Below are 18,989 nucleotides of genomic sequence, written 5' to 3'. Positions count from 1 at the left end.
CAATTCCTCCCTCTAATTCTGAGCAGTTGTGTTTTGATGGTATGTCAACAAGAATGTATTTCACTTTTTAAAAGTGCCTTAGTGGTTCAAAACACAGAATATACTTAGGTTTAATATTTATATCTCAGTTTTGTTTCATCTTGAAATTCCCTAGGCAGCTTAACCTGTGATATAAGAATGAAAACGTAAAACTGTGTGGTAGAAGTTGAAGCAAACAAACAGTAATACATGAAATGCACTTTGAACTGAGTTCAGAAAAGACTAGAAGATAGGGAAGCTGATAGAAAATGTGTAATACTATGTGTAGTATTATACACTTCGTGTAGAATTTTAGAATCTCCAAGCATTTTTCAATTGCAGTATTTATATGGATTATATTATAGGAACCAAATCTAGATGTAATTGAAGCATATGTGACAAAGTATTGGAGCCCCCGGTGGCGCAGTGGGTTAAAGCACTGAGCTGCTGAGCTTGTTGATCGAAAGGTCGCAGGTTCGATTCCGGGGAGCGGCGTGAGCTTCCGCTGTCAGCCCTAGCTTCTGCCAACCTAGCAGTTCGAAAACATGCAAATGTGAGTAGATCAATAGGTACCGCTCCGGCGGGAAGGTAACGGCGCTCCATGCAGTCATGCTGGCCAACATGACCTTGGAGGTGTCTACGGACAATGCTGGCTCTTCGGCTTAGAAATGGAGATGAGCACCACACCCCAGAGTCAGACATGACTGGACTTAATGTCAGGGGACTACCTTTACCTTTTACCATTCTTTATATTCTCTATATTATCTTGAAAGGTGTAGGCCAGTATATTTTGCCATGAAGCGTTAATAAATAGTCCCCAATTTTGGAATCTCAGTAGTGAAATACAACTTCCAGTATTTCTATCCAGCATGACTTATGGCCAGAGATGATAAAGAAGTAAAAGTCTAAGGAAAAAATAAATAGGGGTAGGAATCCTTGATGTAAGATGTTGTACATGTAAGATGAAGGGTTAGAAGGCAGGATCATCAAGTTTGCAGACGACACCAAATTGGGAGGGATAGCCAGTACTCCAGAGGGAAGGAGCAGGATTCAAAACGATCTTGACAGATTAGAGAGATGGGCTGAAACTAACAAAATGAAGTTCAACAGTGACAAATGCAAGATACTCCACTATGGCAGGAAAAACGAAATGCAAAGATACAGAATGGGGGATGCCTAGCTTGAGAGCAGTACATGTGAAAAAGATCTTGGAGTCTTCGTGGACAACAAGATAAACATGAGCCAACAATATGATGTGGCGGCAAAAAAAGCCAATGGGATTTTGGCCTGCATCAATAGGAGCATAGTGTCTAGGTCCAGGGAAGTAATGTTACCCCTCTATTCTGCTTTGGTTAGACCACACCTGGAATATTGTGTCCAATTCTGGGCACCACAATTCAAGAGAGATATTGACAAGCTGGAATGTGTCCAGAGGAGGGTGACTAAAATGATCAAGGGTCTGGAGAACAAGCCCTATGAGGAGCGGCTTAAGGAGCTGGGCATGTTTAGCCTGAAGAAGAGAAGGCTGAGAGGAGATATGATAGCCATGTATAAATGTGTGAGAGGAAGCCACAGGGAGGAGGGAGCAAGCTTGTTTTCTGCTTCCCTGGAGACTAGGACGCGGAACAATGGCTTCAAACTACAAGAGAGGAGATTCCATCTGAACATGAGGAAGAACTTCCTGACTGTGAGAGCCGTTCAGCAGTGGAACTCTCTGCCCCGGAGTGTGGTGAAGGCTCCTTCTTTGAAGCTTTTAAACAGAGGCTGGATGGCCATCTTTCAGGCGTGATTTGAATGCGATATTCCTGCTTCTTAGCAGGGGGTTGGACTGGATGGCCCATGAGGTCTCTTCCAACTCTTTGATTCTATGATTCAATCCCTCTCCGAAAATTCTATCCTGGTTATATTTTACCTATCATGCTCAGCATTATTTTTAAAATTTTAATTATTACATTTGGCCCAGCCATAGGTTTTTAAACGTTGTTGTGTTATTGTTAATATTTATTGCTTATTTTCTGCTTATGAGTTTTATTTATTGTTTTGTATTACTGTTGTTATTGTTTTTATTGTTATATTGTGGGCTCTGCCTCATGTAAGCTGCACCGAGTCCCTTGGGGAAATGGTAGCGGGGTACAAATAAAGTATTATTATTATTATTATTATTTTGTATTTTCTTTGTATCAAGGCCTAAAATCACTAAAATGGACTTCAAAAAGAGCAAACTGACACTTGTGGTCGTAGAAGATGATGAACAGGTAACTTTTTAATGTTACTTTGAGCTTAATCTGGTTACATCCAGAATGTCATGAGTTTAGCAGATATTGTGGGACTATGCATATCCTCAAACCTTTTTCCCCCTAAGAATGAATTATATTGTATGTGTGGGACCTGGGTAATTATTTATGTGTGTATTTATTGTATTTTTATGCCACTATTTTAACCCCAAAGGGGACTCCAATAGGCTTCCTAATTGGCAATAATTCAATGCTGCATTAAGACATAAAAAACACATTGTGAATAAAAATCATAAAACAGAAACATATAAAAACATTTAAATAAGCATGGGTTTTTGTGTCAAGGACGTCGCCCAGGGGAAGCATGGATATTCAGTGTTCTACCATCCTTGTGGGAGGCTTCTCTCATATCCCCGTGTGGGAGCTGGAGCTGACAAAGGGAGCTCAACCCACTCTCCCCAGATTCAAACTGCTGACCTGCCAGCACAAGAGTTTAACCCATTGTGCCACTTGTTAAAAACATAACACATAGTCCCGAAATCCTAGTTCAAAATCTGTTCCAATTACATTATCTTCATATTTATTTATTTATTTATTTATTTCGGACATTTCTACCCCGACCTTCTCAACCCCCTAGGGGGGACTCAGGACGGCTTCCAACCGGCACATATTGGATGCCTACAATTCAACACAGTAAAATATACAACAACGGTAATTATAAATAATTAAAACATTAAGTTAATACAATAAAAACTAATAGAAAAAAGCCAGTCTGGTGGCCAACGTTTCACCGAGTTCTGTAATTAGTGAGTCCATTCAGCTTATCATAATCCGTTCCAAAGCTCTAGTCGTCATTGTCCTTGTCAGTCTGCCAGATTACGCAAAGGCCTGGTCCCATATCCATGTTTTTAGTTTCCTTCTAAAAGAGAGGAGGGATGACAATAATCTAATTTCCCCGGGGAGTGAATTGCACAGGTAGGGGACCACCACCGAGAAGGCTCTGTCCCTCATCCCTGCCAGTCTCATTTCTGACAAAGGTGGGGCCGAGAGCAGGGCCTCTCCAGATCTTAAATTTCTAGGCGGGACGTAGAAGGAGATACGTTCGGACAGGTATGCTGGGCCGGAGCCTAGCTGCATATCGCACTGTAACTACTGTCCAAATGCTTGATTCCATAGCCAAGTTTTGACTTTCTTTCTAAAGGACGGGGTGGGGGGTTGGGGGCGGGTGGGGGGGAAGCTGATATAATGTTGCTGGGAAGGGAGTTCCAATAATATGTTATTTCTTGTCTTTTAGGGTAGAGAGCAGGAGCACACTTTTGTCTTCAGATTAGATAATGCCAAAACATGCAAGCACCTCTGGAAATGTGCGGTAGAACATCATGCCTTTTTCCGTTTGCGCACACCTGCTAACACTAAATCTAGCCGGTCAGATTTTATCAGGCTGGGATCCCGATTTCGATTCAGGTACTTTTAATGTTATACACTATCTTGCAAATCTGCACATAAAAAGCTAACTATCTAACACAAATTTCATTAGCTTTGTTTATATCATACTAAAGACCAGGGGGCTGGGGGTGGCTTTCATCACAATTGTGAAAGCATTCCAGTTTGGAAGCTTGCATGCTTGCTTGCTTTCAGTAAATGTCCAGATGAGTGGACAGTAAATGTCTAGAATTGTGTCAGAACATAAAAATGAGGTTCCCTCCCTCTTGGTTTCAGTCAATTAAAGCTGATGGACTGTTGATAAGGGTGGCTGGAATTAAAGGGGAAGGAAAAGAGGGGAAATTGTTGCTCTATTAAGAAACACTGTTAAGAAGCATCAGGAAGGTTAGTTGCTTGAAGGACTTAAACCTTAGGGAACAGATGTGGAAATGTATTTGAAAGAATTTGCCTGAAAACGTTATATGCTTGGGAGGAGGTTTTGTAATATTTTTTCGCTTTCCTGTATTGCATAGAGAACATCATGAATCCTGTCATTTCCTATACAGGGGCATATATTGTTTATATTTTGAAGTCTCATTATTACTCTCTGATTATCTATTGAAGGGTTGGGAGGAAGAATGGAAGTGGGATGGGCTGGTCTAACATAACAAAAATGCAAACTGGAGGACTTTGCATTGACATTAGCTAGTTTTGTTTTGTTTATCATATTCCTTTCATGAATAAAATGCTAATGCCCAGTGCTTAAAAGACTGCAGACTTGCATGAAGAAAACCTGTTAGTCTGGTGCAGATACAGGTGGGAAAGTTTGTACTAGTTACAGATTGCTTATTCTGGATATAACGGACCAGTTTTTACTAAAGAAAAGTAAATCAACCACTTCTTCACCCTGAGTAATAGGTTTGAGTTACATTGGTCGTGTGGAGAGATCAACTTAGATTAAGCCATAGTCACAAAAGATAAAAATGCGGGAAAGCTGCTTCCTATATTTATAATAGCTGTTGCATCTCTGTGGACTGGAATGGGCATTTGCAGTTAATTTAGTCTGCAATTCTCTTGGGCAGAAAGAACATTGAACTCAATGAAACTCAGTTCAAAGTGGATATGTATGCAACATACGTCAGTAACCTAAGTAATTCTTTTTTTTAAGTGGCCGAACAGAGTACCAAGCAACACATGGATCCAGATTACGCAGGACAAGCACATTTGAAAGGCGACCTAGCAAGAGATATCCATCCCGGAGACATTCAACTTTCAAAGGTTCCAGTTCACAGCTATCCCACTTTTTATACATAATTGAATGTGCCAAATTTATATGCCATTTGTATTAAGCAAATTATTAACTGAAATTACCATTTATTTCCACATCTTTCATTCTGCTTCTCCTCTAGATGATATCTCTAAACATTTTATTTTGTTTCCAAGTACAGATATGCATTTTTTTCATACCGTCTTTGCTAACTCAAATACACAAGAACCCAGAAGGTAGTAATGAGTTTCTTCAGCATGACGATGGATCATGGCTTCAAGAGAATTGCAAAGGGCCTCAAGAAAGAAGAAAAAACCCTGTGTGTTGGGAGGAAGGATACATTTTTCCTGCTTTCCTCCAGTCCTGTTGTTGTGTTCTAAAAATAAGAAAATATATTATTTTATCATTATGGAGCAAATATTTTAATACAAAGGGCCTTTACTCCCCAATTATTTCTAAACACATCGTACTGTGCTGGAAAGGAACTTTAAAACATGGCAGCACTCTTGAATATTTGGCCCAGGAATATGTCTGAGGTTCTGCCAAATGTATCTATCATGCAACATGGTGTCAAGGCCTCAGTGTGTGTAGCGATTTGCTTCTTGCCATTTCATCATATGAAAAAACGTAGTCTGTGTTTGGAAATAAATCAGATCTAGAAAGAAAGAGGCATTTTAAATGGTAACAAAGCTGTCCCAGCATGGGAAAGTATTCATATAAGAAAGGGCATAAAAATGATAAAAATTAAGAAATAAAACAACCTGATTAATTTCCTGTTGTCTCAGAAAAATGAGTTCTAGGGTTTAATGAAGTAAAGTAAGTGTCAGTCAGTCTTGGTTCTGGAGCCTTCCTCTTTTGTCTCCACAGTTTCTGAAAAGGAGTACTATCTATGCATGCTGGATTGCATAGAGGACTCCAAACTAATAGGAATTACTTTTGTATTTCGGGTTTTCATTTTTGATCTCCTGCCAGGTTCTTATAAACATATACATATTAAGAAATACTAGATTTCTTAGAACTCAGCAAAATATTGTTCCATTTGTATTGAAAACTGAACACATTTTAAAATCCAGTTAACGAATTCAAAATTATGTGGTAAACAAAGCAAGCTATATGAAAGATATCTGTCAATGATATAGATGAGCCTAGTTGGAGGACGACTTGGTTGGTAAAAATACATAGTATATCACTTCACCTGTTTATTTGCTGTTTTTGAAGCTAGGACAAGGAAATTCAAGGAGAAACTTATGCAAGAAGAATGTGGAGCAGCCCAGGGCCTTTTCTCCATTTGAGAGCAAGGCCCGGCCTGACCAGTTTTTCTTAATGGGCCATCTTACTTGAATGGCACTACCTTTCTACAGTGGTGGAATTATGTTCCCCTTTGAGGCAAGAAGCTATGCTGACTGCTGGTAGGGACCAGGTTAAATGTGCCAAACAGCTGCTGGATAGCAGCAGCAATGGAAGTTGTCACCGGCAGACAATCTCGACAAGACAACAGCAGTGGCAAGATAGCTAGTACTTGTTAGTACTACACATTTTTTACCATGAAAAAAATCTGTGATGAAACAATACAAAATGAAATGAGGGATAATACGAGGAGATACAACTTCCAGGTGTAATGACATTTAGTGAACTACTGAACTACAGCAGAGGGCAGGTACAATGAGTGCTGCAGTTAATAATGCATCTGGACTCAAGTTGAATGTTCAGCTGTTGACAGGCTCAGAGGTGAAAGGAAAAGCAGAAGCTGCACAATTGTAAAACATGGCAGCACAAATTAATCAGAGGAAGCCAGATATAGTATAATAAGAAACTGAACATATAAAGTTTGCCATACCAGCGGTGAATGAAGTAAACAATAATCTATCAGATAATCATACAGTGTTTTACTCAGAAAAGGAAAATCTAAAAAGAATTGGGGTGGCATTAATAGGGAAGAGATATATAGTAAAAAATACAATGCAAAGTCTGATAAATAATTATCAGTAAGATTTCAGGGAAAATCTATTAGTGTAACCCTAATCCAAGTTTGTGCTCCACAGAAACAGAAGCAGAAGAAATTGAGCATTCTCTTTTCAAATCGAAGGACCAAGAGACCCCTGTATTAGCTACATACCAAAACAGGACTTGTTAATCATAGGAAATTGGAATGAACAAGTAGATAGTACAGCAGAATAAAAAATTGCAGGAAAATTTGGCCTAGGATCAAGAAATGAAGCAGGAGAGTGACATGCTAAATTTTATAAGACCAATAGTTTCTTAACTGTGTAAGACTATTTTAACTGCCATGGTTCAATGCTATAGAATCCTGGGAGTTGCAGTTTTTCAAGAGTTCTGGTAGACTACAACATCCAGAATTCCATAGCACTGAGCAATACCAATTGAAATGATATTAAACTGCATTAATTCTATAGTTTCAACACAGCCTTAGTTTAATGTTTTCCCCATGTGCAACACTTAATTGGCTGGAAAATGTGAACACATCCATATGTTAGCTTTCATGTGTAGACCAAAGTAGAGAAAGAATGAAGCTTCATGTGTCTTCTATAAGTAGACCTTAAGTATTTCACAATTATCTCATTGGGTTTTATTTTATTTTAAAGTAATTGAACTATTTTTTGTATTGAGTGCTCATTTTTTGCACAGGTGGGATTTGAGGGACAGTCAGTTGTGATGCAGCATCTTTCCCTGTGTCCTACCTATGAGTTGAAGAAATCAGAGTGGGAGGGGGAGAAACGGCTACAATTACATTGGGGCATTACATTCTGAGGGAAAATATTCCTAACATATATCTTTATCACACATATAAAATATTCTTAATATACCTTTGATAGGTAAAGGTAGTCCCCTGACATTAAGTCCAGTCATGTCTGACTCTGGAGTGTGGTGCTCATCTCCATTTCTAAGCCGAAGAGCCAGCGTTGTCCGTAGACACCTCCAAGGTCATGTGGTCGGCATGACTGCATGGATCGCTGTTACCTTCCCGCCGGAGCGGTACCTATTGATCTATTCACATTTGCATGTTTTCAAACTGCTAGGTTGGCAGAAGCTAGGACTGACAGCGGAAGCCCCTGTCAAGTACCTTTCAAGTACCTTTGATACCTCTTATAAAATTTAACCTGTCACTCTCCTGCTTCATTTCTTGATCCTAGGCCAAATTTTCCTGCAATCTTTGATTCTGCTGGACTTTCTGCTTGTTCATTCCAATTGCCTCTTTTAAAGTATAGATTAAATCCATAGTAGGGTCACTTTCCAGTAGCATTGAAGCCACCAGCTTCGAATGCCCATGCATGAAAACCCTACTTGTACCTCAAATCCCACATCCTTCTAGTCTTTTATTTATTGACCATTATGTACATGGAGTTTGCACTTTATTTTCTGTTATTTAACTTTGCTTTTCTGTTTTCCCTTAAGCAAACAATGCTCTCAAACCATCACCACACTGGTAAGTGTCACCCAGTGATTACACGTATTCTTTCATTTGGCACCTGTGATCCATAATGTTGAGAAAGTTAACCTGCTATAGAAGCGAGTATGTGTAGCAAGTTCTGGATCATGCTCTAGAATGTGTGAGCATGTGGTGGTTCACAGAAAGGGTAGTGACTATAGATAGGTACAGAAAAGTGTTGTAGAGCTGGTGCTGAGTAAGAATGGGATGAATATTTGAAAATATAAAAAACAAGATCTAAAAACAGATTGCTATCTATTAGGAAACACTGATGAATAGAATCTTAGTTGTTGTTGTGTGCCTTCAAGTCATATTTGATTTATGGAAATTGCAAATAAAACCTGTTACGGGGTTTTGTGAGGATGAGAGTGTGTGACTTCCTCAGGAACATCCAGTGGGTTTCCATGGCTAAACAACTATTCAAACCCTGGTCTCCAGAGTCATAGTCTTCATTTCAGCACTTATTCTATGTGCAAAATTTTAGTGAGGTCTTTTTGCACAAAAATGCAATTTTCTGTGCAGAAAGCAGCATTTTTATTACATGAGTGCTCCTTTTACACAAAAACATTGTTTTTTGCATGGAATATGCTTTTTTGTGCAAGAAAATCATACTGTTATTTTGTACAAAATAATTCCCATACTACAGTCTCCAAAAACCACACTCTTCAGTGCCTTTCTTGCAGTGAGAAAGGGTGGTTAAATTGTTTGTTCTTGCCTGCAAAAACAAAATTTTGGAAGATTTACTTCCTTAGTGTTTGGGATGACACCTCAGATGGATCAATCCAGGCTTTTGGGAGTATTAAAAATAATTATTATCAATTCTTCCCCAGTTCTTCCTCCTCTTTCTCTTCCCAGGAATATGTACTGAGAGTTGGGAAGAGAGAAAGAGAATAAATAACTATACCTTTTGTCTTGGGGGAGGGGGTTATGGATAATCCATATCCGTACTACTGTAATATTCTTATCAGATCAGCTAAAAGACTAGCCAACATTTGGCAAAACTTTTTGTATCTAATTCTGTTCATCAGGGGAGATGTTTCAGAAGACAGGGCCAGCAAGGGAAAGGAAGAGAAGAAAAAATAACTTGATTTTGAAGTTCTTCTAACCGCATGGTTTCAGTTTAAAATGAAATGGGGAGGGGAGGAGTCCTAGAGGTCTTCAGACATTCAAGTGAGGCTATAGCAGTTGCTGAAATATCTGCCATTACTTGTGGGAAGAGCTTTGGCTTGAATTGATAAAAGTGAGCCCTCTCTAGCCACTAGGTCAGTTACTGAGGCATTATGGGATGTTTATGAATGCTCCAGCTGCCTCAGAATGCTTTAAAAACAGATTACATAAGATTTATAAACAGATGGCTGTTTGAAGAGTGAGGGAATATTATGTTGGTTAGCTGTGAGAGAGTATGAGTATTGCATGCAAACAGTGCCAATGGGGTGGGGAGTGTGTCTTGAAAGACTCAAAGAGGTAAATTGACCTAATGCATGTATAAAAACGGAACTCTCTCTGACCTGTAGCCTCTTGAGCTGTCGAAAGTTTGTACTTTTTACAATATAATACATATTTCTTACTGAAGTATCAGAGGGAAATGGAAGGAAACGGGATGATGCCTATTGCCAGGTTGTAGTTTGGCTCCTTCACAAGGAAAGGTTCTACGATGCATCTTTTGAGAGCTGTGGCAAAATAACACTTTTTCTGCTTTTTAGTTTTAGTGGTAAAAATAACCCAGAAGTTCATAACTATCAGGTAAGGAAAATACCAAAATACTGTTGTACCTTACTGATAGTGCATGATAATGCCATGATCAAAACAACTCACTTGATTGACTGCCTTCTCACCACTGGTGCTTTTTATTTGTGTGTGCATCCTTATGTTATCTTCATTTGGAGACTACCTTGGAGACTTGGGTTCCCTCTATACTCCAATAAAGATCTCATATTAGAGAATACTTCTCAACTATAAAATATATAATGCTTTCTCAGATATACAACCTTTTCTCAGTAGCCTCGATCATACAGTGTATGTACATATGGATTTGATACGATTACTAGAGACTAGCATATAAGAGGGAATAGTTTATATAATTTCATATAGATACCTGCTTTCTCCTGAAGATTAAAGACAACTCTTCAAGGCTAAACCAGGAAAAAGCTTAAAACTTGAAAATAAAAAAACACAATTTAAAAAGTTAATATATTTCTTAAATGAAAATATCATTGCATTTTTAAAAGCACAAAATCATTAAAAAAATAACAATATAGTAACTGCAATAATGTTGCCACCAAATTAAAATCATTCCATGGGGATCTTAAGACTCTGGCAGGTTCACAGAGAAAGAGAGAGAGATTTTAGGTAATCTGGATTTACTAGGTTGCTTTGAGTTTTCTGGGCTGTATGGCCATGTTCCAGAAGCATTCTCTTCTGACATTTCACCTACATCTATAGCAGGCATCCTCAGAGGTTGTGAGGTCTGTTGGAAACTAGGCAAGTGAGCTTTATATATCTGTAGAGTGTTCAGTGTGGGACAAAGAACTCTTATCTGCTTGAGGAAAGTGTGAATGTTGCAATTGGCCACCTTGATTAGCATTGAATGGCTACTTCCTGCCTGGGGAAATCTTTTGTTGGGAGGTGTTAGCTGGCCTTGTCTGTTTTATGTCAGGAATTCCCTTTTTTTTAGTCTTCTTCTTTATTTGCTGTCCTGATTTTAGAGTTTTTTAAAATACTGGTTGCCAAATTTTGTTCATATTCATGGTTTTCTCTTTTTTGTTGAAATTGTCCACATGCTTGTGGATTTCAGTGGCTTCTCTGTGTAGTCTGACATGATAGCTGTTGGAGTGGTCCAGCATTTCTGTGTTCTCAAATAATATGCTGTTTCCAGGTTGGTTCATCAGGTGCTCTGCTATGGCTGGCTTCTCAAGTTGAATTAGTCAACAGTGCAGTTCATGTTTCTTGATTCGTGTTTGGGCGCTGTGTTTGGTGGTCCCTATGTAGACTTGTCCACAGCTGCATGGTATACAGTAGACTCCTGCATAGGTGATAAGGTCCCTCTAACGTCAGGAGAGAACGCTGCTGGAATATGGCCATAAAGCCCGGAAAACTCACAGCAACCCACTGATTCAGGACATGAAAGTCTTTGACAACACAATCTGGATTTAGTTGTGTAGGGCTTTAGAAGTCATAACTTCCACTCTGAATTCTGCCCAGAAAGAAAACATTAGCTATTGATGCTGTATCAACCAGAAAGTTATGTGGCCCCAATCAGAATTCAAAGCACATTCAAAGTAAAGCTGAAGCATCTTCTGCAGAGTACACGGTAAACACTGCACAACAGATTTATGTAGATGTCTGAAACAGCCACAATATAACATTCAGAAAACTTGCTATTGCCAAATTTTCAGAACCCAGCATTGAGCTAAGGGGACCCTGCTTGGGATCGGGACGTACAGTTTAATACTTCTATAGATGAGTCAGTCTTCATCATTCATTTCATCTCTCACTGTTAACTGCTGCACCCAATGTCTGCAGTGATTCACTTTTAAGATCTCTTGCTGACATTCCCACTGGCCATGCCTCTGCTGCAAGGTACCTGATGAGTGGTTCTGCTTCCCCCTTGGACTTTTACCTCAAACACTCAGTCTGGCTTCTCCCTTCAGCTAATGGCTCTCCCCCTCCACACCCCAATTTTACTTCAGAGCACCACTTATTTTGGCCACCAGCTCTATTCCAGCGGAGCACACCAAAAGCCTCCAACTGTCCCTTTTATTCTTCTTAAAATCCTGACCACAACCCTTCTGACCAGTGTCTTTATGTCACTCAAATTTGTTGACCCTTGACCAATCCATTTTTGTCTGGCTGGTACCTGCATAAGCAAGGTAAGGTTATCCCCCTAGACACTTTCAAATTGTCAGCTAGAAACCTCCCTACCTTAAGAACTGTAACCAAGACAACCACCTCTATCTTATGCCTTACAGGCAACAAAGCCAAATTTCCTGGCTTTTGAGTTATAAGTAAATATGCAGGTGTGTCATGAATATAAACACAGGGCCTAATTTTTTTTAAAGCATAGTAATAATACTTTATACCCTGCCTCCATCTCCCCAAGGGGACTCGGGGCGGCTAACATGAAGCCAAGCCCAACAAAAGCAAAAAAAAAAAAAAAACCCAACAAAAGATCATAAAATAATACATCAAATAAAATAGAATAAAATAAAAAGATAATACAAAATTAACACAGAGTATAGCATACATAACAAAACATTGAACCAAATGAGCAGGGCCAAATACAACAAATAGGATTTTAAAATCCTGGGAGAGATGGAAGAGTAGGGTAGTGTATCTGATGTGAAGTTCAGATGGGACAAAAATGGGAGTTAATTCACTGAATGGTGAAAAAAATGCATTGAAATACATTATGTGCTGAGTTGGTTAAGGTCAGGGACTTGTTCAATCATTGAAGGCACACTGGAACAGCCAAGTTTTTAGGCTCTTCTTGAAGGCTGCAAAGGTGGGCGCTTGCCTAATCTCACCGGGTAGCGAGTTCTAAAGAAAAGGCCCTCTCCCTTGTCCCCACAAGTCACACTTGTGACGGAGGTGGGAGCGAAAGGAGGGCCTCCCCCGATGATCAAACAGATCATGCAGACGCATAGACAGAAATGCGGTCACGAAGGGTCCCAAACCGTTCAGGGCTTAGTAGGTGATAACCTATACCTTGAATTGGGACCAGAAAATAAACAGCAGCCAATTGAGCTCCTTAAACAATAATTCACTCCTGTTAGAAGTCTGGCAGCGGAACGCTGGAACAATTGAAGTTTCCGGGCTGGGTTCAAGGACAGCCCCACGCAGAGTGCATTGCAATAGTCCAGTCTAGAGGTAATTAAGGCATTGACCACCATGGGCAGATCAGACTTCACGAGGTACGGTCGCAGCTGGCACACAAGTTTTAGTTGTGCGAAGGCTCTCCTGGCCACTGCCGATACCCAAGCAAAGCCTTGGCCCCAAGAGAGCCGGCCCAGAAGGATACCACGATCAATGGTATCGAATGCCGCTGAGATGTCCAAGAGAACTGGCAGGGTCACACTCTCTATCCAGTTCCCTGCGGAGATCACCCATCAAGGTGACCACGGTACCATGACTGGGCCTGAAACCGGACTGTGACTAGTCTAGAAAATCAGTCATCTAGGAATCCCTGGAGCTGGGAGGCGACCAACTGCTCCAGCCTCTTGTCCAGAAAAGGGAAGTTAGAGATTGGTGTAGTTGTTCACCACAGGGGGCTTCATAATTGGTCTTACTACTGCCTGCTTAAGGCAGGATGGGAATTTTCCCTGAGCCAATGAGACATCAATTATTGACACAAACCAATCTAGTAGCCCACCTCTGGTCATTTTAACTAGCCAAGATGGACAAGGGTCCAGAGCACAAGTGGTCACCCTCACAGCCCCAAGGATTCCATCCATGTTATCAGATTGAACAAGCTGAAATGAATCCCATAAGATTGGACTGACAGATGCCTTGGTTATCTCCTCTGTCATTGCATCTAAGCTGGCATGTAGCTGAGCGACTTTATCTGCAAAATGGTGCACAAAATCGCCGCACCGAGTTGCTGAGTACTTGAGGTTCCCCAACAACCCGAAACAATTCTGATGGTCTGTTAGAAGCAGGTGCTATGCAGGCAACCAAAAATCTCTTCTTGGCTGACCGCAGAGCTGCAGAGTAGGCCCTAATTGAGGCCATAGCCTGTGCTTGGTCAGAGGCGCCATGAGATTTCCTCCAGAGGCACATTAGTCTCCTCGTGCATTTCATCACAGTCAGCTCCAAGGAGTTGGTGTGACTCTAGCCAACAAGATGGGACATTTGGGGCGATTGTGTCTATCACCCTAGCCATCTCTCTGTTATAGCTATCAGCCAAGGCATTGACAGGATCGTCAGCCTCCATGACAGTAATAACCCCAAGAGACCTCAGGAGTCCATCCAGATCCATATGTCTCCTGGGGCAGAACATTTTAATTGGTCCAAATTTATTTTAAAAAAATTATTTAAAAACCCCCTTCAGAGGTTAAAGGTCACAGTGAGTCTTAAGCTGATCAGATGATGGTCAGACCATGACAATGGAAGAATGTTTTGCTCTTCCACTCTGACCGCTCACTTCTTAACTCCACAATAATCATCTTAATCAGGATATAATGATGCCACATTGGTCACAGTGGAGAGAAACATATTCATATATGCACATTCACCAAGTACAACTGAGGAATTTGTGGCATATCTACATCATTGCTGGTAGGAGGAGGGAGGATACACAGCAGTCTGTCATGGAAGATGTGTGCCTGAAGTTGTAATCTATGATAGACATTAGTGTGAATGGCCTTCCCTCGCTCAGAAATAGAAAATCAACAGAATTAGAGAAGTTAGCGAAATTAAAGAAGTTAAAGTAAAAGGGTATGAATGTACAGGAAAGGCATATGCAGGTGATTTGGTCTGTTTCTTAAGGGATCCTTTAAGAAGCACACACACTTTATTGGAAATTATCAACAAATTTAGCATTGTGTCAGGTTTTAAAATTAATAAGAAAAAATCAGTATTTCTAACTAAGAACCTATATAAAAGCAATATTGCTAAATTGGAGAAAATAACTAATTGTAAGGTAGTACCAAAAGTAAAATATCTTCGACCTGGTTAGGGAGGATAGCAGTGATCAAAATGATAGTATTACCCAAAATGTTGTTTTTGTTTCCAAATCTACCAATTATTAAGGGAGTAAAGATGTTTGGAAAATGGAAAAGATATCTGGTCAAATTCATTTGGAAAGGTAAAAAAAGCCAGAATTGCTTACAAGAACCTTATTGATGGGAAAGGCAGAGGGGGCCTGGCACTGCCAGATCTATGAAGCCACAAATTTTAGCTGGGTAAAGGAATGGATTAAATTGGACAATAAGGAGTTGCTTGAGTTAGGGGGCCATGATTTAAGAGACGGATGGCATGCCTATCTATGGGATGATAAGGACAGGGTGAATAAAGAATTTAATGGACATATAATAAGAGCCGGCCTTTTAGCAATGTGGAAAAGGTACAAGAAGGGACTGGGGCCAAAAAAAACCCTTATAGCCATGCCCACTGGAAGCAATCAAGAGACCGGCTACACACTCTGACTCTGGCAAATACAAGGATTATTTGGTGAAAGAGAAAGGGCAATGGACACGTAAAGATAAAGAAGAATCTGGGTTAAAAGACTGGTTCAGCTTCTTTTAATTTACGTGACAGATTTAGGAAGGACACAAAAGTAGGATTTGCCTTTAAAAATTCTGAGTTAGAAGGTATCTTTGAGAAGGGTAATAAAGGCCTAATCTCCAGGCTCTACAAATATATTTTAGAATACATCTTAGCAGGCAACCAAATAAAAACTGTTATGATTACATGGGCCAAAGATTTAGGTAGAAATATTGATTTGGAAGAATAGGAACATCTTCGGAAAAGGGGGTTTAGATTTTCAGTGGCCAGATCAATAGAGAAAATATGTTTAAAATGTTTTACAGAACCTCCAGAGATATTGGCTAAAATAGAGAAAACAGAATGAGAGGATGGCTGAAGATGTAAAAAGGTGAAGGGATTTTTTTTCCACATATGGTGGACCTGTAATATAGTTCAAGAATTCCGGAAAAAAGTGGTGAAAGAAACAAGCAATATGATTAACAAAAAGGTCAAGAATAACCAGGAAATGTGCTTATTAGGAATATTTAGAAGGTATATTAGGGCAGGAAATTAAGAAATTTGTCAATATTGATTGGTTGCTGCGAGACTAATAATGGAAGAGGGAAAAAGAATTAACTATTAAAAATTGGAGAGATGAATTAGTAGATTCTATCCAAATGGCCAAACTAACCAATAGCAGCAGAGGATTAAATAATGAAGAATTCATTTTTAAAAATGAATTCTTGGGCACTTGGGTATCTGGAAAAGAAGATAAAAGTAGATTTGAAGATCACCATAAAGGGGATTTAATGATAGAAGACATGTGAGTAGTTGCGGGTTAGTTATGTGAGCCATATTAATGGGTGTCAGAGATCATGGGGGTTGGGTTCACGGGTGTGGGGTTAGAGGGACAATAAATGTTAAGGTATAATAACTATAGTCAAATTTGATTTTTCATATGTTTAAGAAGCGCTGACTGTATACTATTCTGTAAGCTTACTTGTTCTTTTGTATATCTTTTTTTCTTTTTTCTTTTTTCTGTTGTCTGTTTTGTTTCTTGTGCACACTATAAAACAATAAAAATATTGTAAAAAAATAGAGCACATAATCAGGCTACCATCCTCTAAGGATACAAGCAGCCAAATGGAATTGTATCCCTCTATAGTGTTTGGGGGGGGGGGCTGTACTAGTACTAGCTCAGATTGCAACTTGCTTGTTATTTATGCTTGTTTGTATTTTTTTAAAGGACAATAGCAAATACTATGCAAATACTATGCACAGATCTGAAAATGTATACATATGTTCAGTAGATTCTCAATTAACTAAAATCCATGGGGATTGTTAGATGCTGGATACATGTAGTTTTTGGTTGCAGGAGAGTTACTACTATTAAAAATGAGCGTAACTAATAGTACACCCCATACTGTATCATACCATAGGTACTGTATTGATATTAAAATACAGCAATTAAAATCAAATAAAGACCAACCCTTAACGTAACAGTTTTTTATTTTTTAAAGAAAGGATTATTTCTTCATTTTTGCTGGTTGCTTGACATTTGGTTAACTGAGAGTCTGCTGTATTCTGTTACCCCATCCTGCTCATGAAAAAAAATGGTATGGAAATGGTAGCCTGGAGATGAGAAAACTAAGAAAGGACAGAAAGGTCATCTAAGATATTTGTACAGCTATCATGTGGAAGCAAACTTCCCACAAACATTAAATGAATTGTCACAATTGAAAGTAAATGTCTGAATGTCATTTTGCCTATTACTAATATGAATAACTGCTTTATAGAAAACTTTAAAGGTCAGTGTCCTTGGAATAAAACACTTATTTCCTTCCTAAAAATTAAAAAAATTGTCATGAAATAATGAAAGCTTGGTGACTTAAGTTCACATTTTATTTCCAGCCTCTGTGTCATCCAAATATACTTTCTGGCCAACCACACTGGCACCCCCACCCTCCTGTGAATTTAAGGTATGTGATTTGTCTGTTCTGTTATTGTAGACTTTTATTATATTTTTCATTCCCTTCATCACCCACCAAGACAGTTTTTCAATATTTCAATATTGAATATTTTTCAGATTTTTGAAGGATTACTGAGTAGGTATATTTGAAGTAGTTTGCATACTCAAAATCACTCTAGGTAAAGTGGTGACAATTTAATATCAAAAAAAATTTTTTTAAAAACAATTCCTGATCTATGGAATGGAATGGAAATGTGATTATAATACTGGTGATCACATGACTGCAGTTATATTCATCTCAATTGCCTTTGTGCATTAGATGTTCTTAGTGGAATGCACCTTCAAGCAATTGCATTACAAGTAAGGGGATATTAAATAGCAGCCATGACTTTATTTTGGAAAGACTGCAACTAAAAATGCAAACTCTGAACACTGCTTCCACCACCCTGACCAAGTTTCTTTGCCCATGTTTGTTGTACAGGGAAAGGAAGGTGATGTCTAGTATGATGACATAACACACAGGGAAAAGTAACACTCAAGATATGAGTGCTGTATTTTGCAGCATCTCCAAAGTGGTCATAATGAGCACTTCCACTTTTCGTAACATAGTTAAGCTCTCTTCAATCAACCATTGAGTCTTGAGAGTGTGTATTTCAGTATATTTTTAAAACTCCTAACATTTGTTGTTGTTATGTTTATATTTATTTATATCTCACTTTTATGTCTCCCACTGAGACACAAAATTGTTCACAGGATTAAAAGAGAATACAATTTAAAATCCAAAACATACAAATATTGAAATGGAATTAAACATAGAAGTCAATTAAAATAATTTTGAACACTTTTAACTTCTTAAAAGCAGTTACTGTAATGAAATATCTTACCAGCACCCTCCTGGATCATTCTTAAAATCTTCTTTAAAAGGCTATCTGAATAAAAAAGATTTCAGTCTGCCACCAGAAGGACAACATTCTAGTCCCCCTGGAAAGGGAGTTCCAGAGCCTAAGGGCAGCACCGAGAAGGCCCTCTCTTGAATCCCCACCAACCATGCACGCACACCCAAGATGTGTGTGCATTTTTTTAGATGCATAGTCGGCCCTCAACATTTTAGGTTTTTATTATTCACAAATCACTATATGTTCTCTATCAATCTAGGTTCTCCATAGTGACTTTATGGTCAATTTCCACCAGTGTCACCCTGGAAGAGCTAGATATTCCTAGAGAAGCACTTCTCTGTGAACTTAGGGCAGAAGTTGACCATAGGGTCACCCTAGAGGACCCAAAGATTCCTAGAGATGTGTGCTCTTAGATTTTAAAACGTTTTTAAAAAAATTAGTTTTTACACTTGCATGAGAATACTGTGCCTTTAACCTCCTGAAAAAAGTGGAGGGCCTATTGTGCATTTTAACTTGTGTATACCTTAAAATCCATTCATGACAATGAATGAAA

At 39.0% G+C, this 18,989-nt stretch overlaps 1 protein-coding gene across 1 annotated transcript in view; it reads left to right on the top strand.

Moving 5' to 3' along the window:
* EPB41L4B (erythrocyte membrane protein band 4.1 like 4B) overlaps window positions 1-18,989 on the top strand; it is a 138,809-nt gene that overhangs the window by 116,802 nt on the left and 3,018 nt on the right. The window contains exons 10-15 of the mRNA XM_060781439.2: window positions 2,204-2,273; window positions 3,547-3,716; window positions 4,843-4,952; window positions 8,356-8,386; window positions 10,093-10,132; window positions 17,483-17,550. Coding sequence (XP_060637422.2) covers window positions 2,204-2,273; window positions 3,547-3,716; window positions 4,843-4,952; window positions 8,356-8,386; window positions 10,093-10,132; window positions 17,483-17,550 — 489 coding nt within the window. The remainder of the gene's footprint in view (window positions 1-2,203; window positions 2,274-3,546; window positions 3,717-4,842; window positions 4,953-8,355; window positions 8,387-10,092; window positions 10,133-17,482; window positions 17,551-18,989) is intronic.

This window comes from Anolis sagrei, chromosome 6 (assembly GCF_037176765.1).
Source record: "Anolis sagrei isolate rAnoSag1 chromosome 6, rAnoSag1.mat, whole genome shotgun sequence".
In the NCBI taxonomy this organism is placed as follows: Eukaryota; Metazoa; Chordata; class Lepidosauria; order Squamata; family Dactyloidae; genus Anolis; species Anolis sagrei.
This window is presented reverse-complemented; position numbering and strand designations above follow the sequence as displayed.